We start from the raw sequence: 5,061 nt of genomic DNA, 5'->3' as shown, positions 1-5,061 counted from the left end.
ATACTCGCTTTTAGTCATTTGAACATCCAACGCCAGATATGTTAAACTTCAAGGGACTATAAAACCTCCAAATTTTAACTTTCAGTTAAAATGCGTGACGCTGGTAATGCTATGGTAAATATAGTTGTAATTCACCAATGGGTTAATGTTTATTTTGTAATGTTGATAATTCAATTTAGATTTGACACATTGTACACACACAAATAAATGTACACGTTTGATAGATTTGAACCAAAACAGACTTTAATGCATGAACACCTGGTGACGCAACCAGGAAATACTCCGAAGGCTGGACCGTCCCATTTAACATCGGTGGACGCGGCCTTCAAGGTCTCTCCAAAGGACCCGGCCTTTGTGGGCCGCAAAGGCCGCATCCTTGAAGGATGCAGCCCCTGAATTGGGACACAGCCAATGTGTTCAGAAAAAGGAACGAAAAAAATCAGACCTCTGTGGCAGCTGCAGGCCTGTAAGAACTCTGACCAATCCCTGCCTCTCGGTGCGAGTGGAAAGAACCAATCAGATGCCTTCATGTCTCGTCCTGCCCACGCCCCCCTCTGTCCCTCCCTCCTCCCTGCGTGCACTCATCATGTGTCACCGTTGCCGGAAATATTCAGCACACTCCATACAGAGTTAGCAGGAGAGAACAATGGCAAAGAAAATGCCGCCAAAAGAAGCACTGCCAGCGTTACTTGTAACGGCTCGACCGCTAAACAGGCTAAGAAAAGAAAGAAAGAAAAGGCTGCAACGAAGAAGGCTTGGGACAAAACCAGAGTCAACATCGGTTCATCATCGGTTTTGAACGGTGGAGACAACTGAGGGAGCTGAAGGGCCTAAGAAGTGATGCAGAGGTTGCTGTCTTTCTGTTGGACAGGTAATTATTTGTTTGGCTTCGGGGGGATTTGTAATTTTCATGAAATATCTAACGTTAGCCAACTTAGCTACTTTTGTAGCTCGTATTAGCCCAATGCTAACATTAGCTTCTCTGTCGGTGTAAGCCAGCCTGCCCTGCTGACTCCTACTGTCAGATGCACGTTCAAGTTTGTGGGGGCGTGGCTTTGGACGGAGCACTGACGGGAGGGGGAGGAGGGGGTGGAGCTTAGAGGAGGTGCCACTTTCAAATCTTGCTAGCTCTCCAACATTACCAACTGTAGCTTTAAGCAGGGGAGATTTAGGAAGGTCAATTTGACAACCTGCTTCTAAAATTGAAAAGGTCATTTGTTGTTGTTTTTTTTCCTTTAATTATGTATATTATTGTGAAAACTAATAAACGAACAGAGATTTAAACATAAATAAATCCAAACTTTACAGGTCAGGCTTGGGGGAATATAAAAGTATGATGTTAAGGGGAAGCAGATATTAGTGGGGGAACAGACTTTGCTGCAACAACAGAGAGCTCTCCATTCAGTGGATGCCCGTCCGTTAACTCTTGTTTTACCTCGGTTTCTATCACTCTATCATTCTCCATTGTGGTGGAAATTCTTATTTCCCCTTGTAGACAAGTGTTCAAATAAAAGATGAATCGACAAAAGATTGCCTTTGTATTATTTAATAAATGGTATAATAGAAAAATAGAGAATAACAGAGTCAATCCATTTCAGCTGAAAGGTCAGCTTCACACCAGGGCATTCTGGGTCAGTCTGACATAGAGCGACAGCGAAAGTCACAGTTTATAGAATACTAGGAGGACAAGACAAAAAGGGAGGTTTCAGAGCGAAACACCAGATGTCCAAACAGCCTTGAAACTATCGCAGTACCTATGCAGGCTCAGCCACCATTCATGCATTTAAACACCAACAGTGGCTGTTGTGGGAATAAATCTGGGGCTTTAGAGTTTGACAGTAAAACGACTAATGAGCAAACATTAAAATCACAATTCAATGCAACTTCAGTGAATTCAGTTTAAATTAAAAAACATGGAAACTTAATCTCTCTCCGTTGCTATACATTTTTGGCCTTGTTTTTTTCCTGTTCCTTTCTTTGCTGTCCGTCGTTGTCTCTCTGTGGAAATCTGATGCCATTTCAATATGTCCTCGTGGTCCTGGATGAACATCATGATCTAAGAAGGAGACAATAGGAGACAGTTAGATGATCGTTCTCTGTTCTCTTGCTCTGGCTGTTTGTGTCCATCTCTGCACTGTCAGGGCAGATACCTTGTCCAGCTGCGTCTCTGTGTCATTCACATCGACAGCTTCTTCTTCTTTAACGCCAGCATTTGTCATATCATAGAGGTTGAGGGTCGCCATCTTCATCTGTCCCCAGAGGAGGTTTTCCTTTGCTGCTGTTTTCACAATATGGATCCACTTACTTTCCTGTATGTAGACAGGGAACATCATTTAGCAAAATTGAATCTGGTGTTCTGACGCCAGATTTTGACTCTTATTATTATGTCTGGTACCCATGTTTGAGTTTCAGAGAGCGTATTCTTTAGCTCCTTGTCGAGCTGGGACAGCTGGTTGTTCTTCTGCAGCTGCAGCGAGTGATGCCGGTCCTCCAGAGTCCAAAGGGCCGTTCTCTGCTGGGTGGCCTGCTCTACTGCCTTCTTGTCCCTCCGATAGAGTTTCTCTCTGAGGACGAGAAGACTCTCCAAATGACCTGTGAGCCTCTCCGTGCTGTCAAACTGTAATGCACACAGAGATTACAGCTGTAGCCCCAAATAAAAGATGACACTTTCTTGGCTTTCTTTTGGCCAATGACTGTGTATGTTTTGAAAAGTATTGTATGTGTCCATCGCGAAAAGTGTCGGCATACTAGTATGTTAATTCCACTTCAGGAGAGACTTGATGTTCTCTGCAATTAGGTGGAAAGAATACGTGCATATATCTGCATGGACAATCTTTCAACTGACAGATTTAGTAAACAGATAACAGGCTTTTGTTAACAGACTATTGCTTCACGATGAAAAACAAATTCAGATTTAGTCACATGTAAAAATCCTTGCCTTACCTTACTAATCTTGGCTGCCCGCTCCATGATGTCGCGATACACTCTGTGATTCTGCACCTGACACCGTAGCTCCTGGTTCCTCCCCATCAGCTCAACGTACTCCTCCTTCAGCCTCTTAATCTCTGCGTCCTTTTGAAGGCCCTTTTTCCTCTCCTCCTCCTCTGCTTCCTCAGTAACTCGGCAAATTTCTTCATGCTACACAGGAGGAGGTAGGAAAAACTGAAATCTAAAATCTACAGTCTATACAGGAGTCACGTGTGAAATGGTCCCCGTACTGTACCTTGACAAAAATCTCAAAGCATAACTCCTCAGCTTTCTTGTTCAGCTCTTCTCTGCGCTTTTGCAAAGTCTCCAACACCTAAAGCAAACACAGCAGGCAAAAGTTACATTAGGAATATTTATGATTGTTTAATTAACAATTTCTCATGTTCAAACAACATGGCTTTAAGATCTGTGCCTTCGACCAACAGGATCAGATGCATACAGAAAACACAGAAAAGACTAATCAAAACAGATGTAAGATTGAAATAATATTAAAATACTTTATGATTTAAAATCATATTCTTCTTATAATGCTAAAAAAATCCACAGCATTTGTATTTTTCATGATTTTAAGGACTTCCATATATGAAGAAAATCATTATAAAACTGAAAAGGGTTCACTCTCATAAACTTTGATTTATGTAAAATGTTATTAACCACAGATAATAAGAAATAGTCTAGGCTAGACTTTGTCAAGATTCCCTTTATTAAACATGTAACTGCCCAATCCAACTCCCTTAGTTACTGTTGCTAGGTTGGACGATGCTTTGTGGTGACGAAACATGGTGACGCCGGTCCCGTTTAGCCAGGTGTTGCAGCGTTATATTGCCCGGTAGTGAGACAATATAGCTTCAAGAAGCCGACAGCAAGGACAACAGTCCTGGATTAAAGGATATTTTCACAATGTAAAGTTTTATGAACAAGGCAGAACGATGCAAATTGCGGCCACGTCAAACTGTTCTCAACAAAAACAAGTGAAGCCTTCATCTTTTCTTTTTAACATTACCTCAGAAATAAGGAGGAAGTAAACCTGACTGATATTGGTGATCTGACATTAGGCTTGCTTCTCTTGATGTAACGTTTGTTAATTGTTACACGTTATCCAGCTAGGTAGGTAGCATTTTGCTAACATTAGCTAGCCCAAGATTTGACAATATACAATGTGATGTGTCCGTAAAGATCGTGACTTTACATCGGTGGTGAGATCTACTGCACAAACTAATCCACATGTCACATTGGCCAATATGTGTCTTTGGTTATGAAATCAACAAAACACCTTACATGTGATCAGGGTGTTGAGGTACAGGTACAGGCCATCCAGCAACATCTTTGAACCATCTTGCTTAACTAGTTTTTTCAACATAGACAAGCCAAGCACTAGCACAATTAGTTTAACAGGAAATGGGAAAGCTGACTGAGGTTCATCCTGGTACCAAGCTTGCTCAACTGTTGGAGCATAGAGTGAAAAAGAGTGGGACTATGGAAGGATCAACTGCGGATGGCTTAAGACATAAATGTATCATAACCTTTGTATGGCAGAAATTCTCATAGCGTTCGCACGATAGCCTGCAGTCATAACTGAGTTACCCACCAAATACCTTTTCCCATCCAGTCCTTGTTACACAGTGATTAGTTTTTTACATTTAAAGTAACATTTAGCTGTTATTGCTAACTCCACACCTGTTTTTTCTCCTCTTTCTTTGCCATAAGCATGTTCAGCTCGAGGTCTTTCTTCTGGAGTTCAGAGTAGGCTGCACTGTAGTCCTCCGCGAGCGACCACTGCTTCTCATGGACATTCCTGGAGTTCATGACGCTTTGTTGTCTTTGCAGATTTTCTTCCTGCTGTTATCTTCCTCCTGATATCTTTGTTGAATGTTTTTCAATTTTTTTATGAACATTTGCCTCCAGCATTGTTTCTGTGGTAACCAAACATTAAGGGCGAACAGCCCAGAATTTAAATGCAAAGAAAACAACTTTAAAAAAAAAAAAAAGATTTTTATTTTTATTTAAAGAGTATTTTTAGAGTATGAAACTTGTGTCTCCTCCTTGTGGCAGTTAGGTTTCTCTGCCAAAAGC

The 5,061-nt window shown here is 41.5% G+C and overlaps 1 protein-coding gene across 1 annotated transcript; it reads right to left on the bottom strand.

Moving 5' to 3' along the window:
- Positions 1 to 1,632: 1,632 nt before the first annotated feature.
- Positions 1,633 to 4,794, bottom strand: LOC141013588 (coiled-coil domain-containing protein 42 homolog). Its single transcript, XM_073487364.1, has 6 exons — positions 4,666 to 4,794; positions 3,224 to 3,301; positions 2,944 to 3,138; positions 2,396 to 2,617; positions 2,151 to 2,309; positions 1,633 to 1,677 (listed from the first exon to the last, which is right to left on the bottom strand). Exons 1-6 carry the CDS (start codon positions 4,792 to 4,794, stop codon positions 1,633 to 1,635), a joined length of 828 nt encoding a protein of 275 aa, XP_073343465.1.
- Between the last annotated feature and the right edge of the window lie 267 nt (positions 4,795 to 5,061).

Source organism: Pagrus major, chromosome 18, assembly GCF_040436345.1.
Source record: "Pagrus major chromosome 18, Pma_NU_1.0".
NCBI classification, from domain to species: domain Eukaryota; kingdom Metazoa; phylum Chordata; class Actinopteri; order Spariformes; family Sparidae; genus Pagrus; species Pagrus major.
This window is presented reverse-complemented; position numbering and strand designations above follow the sequence as displayed.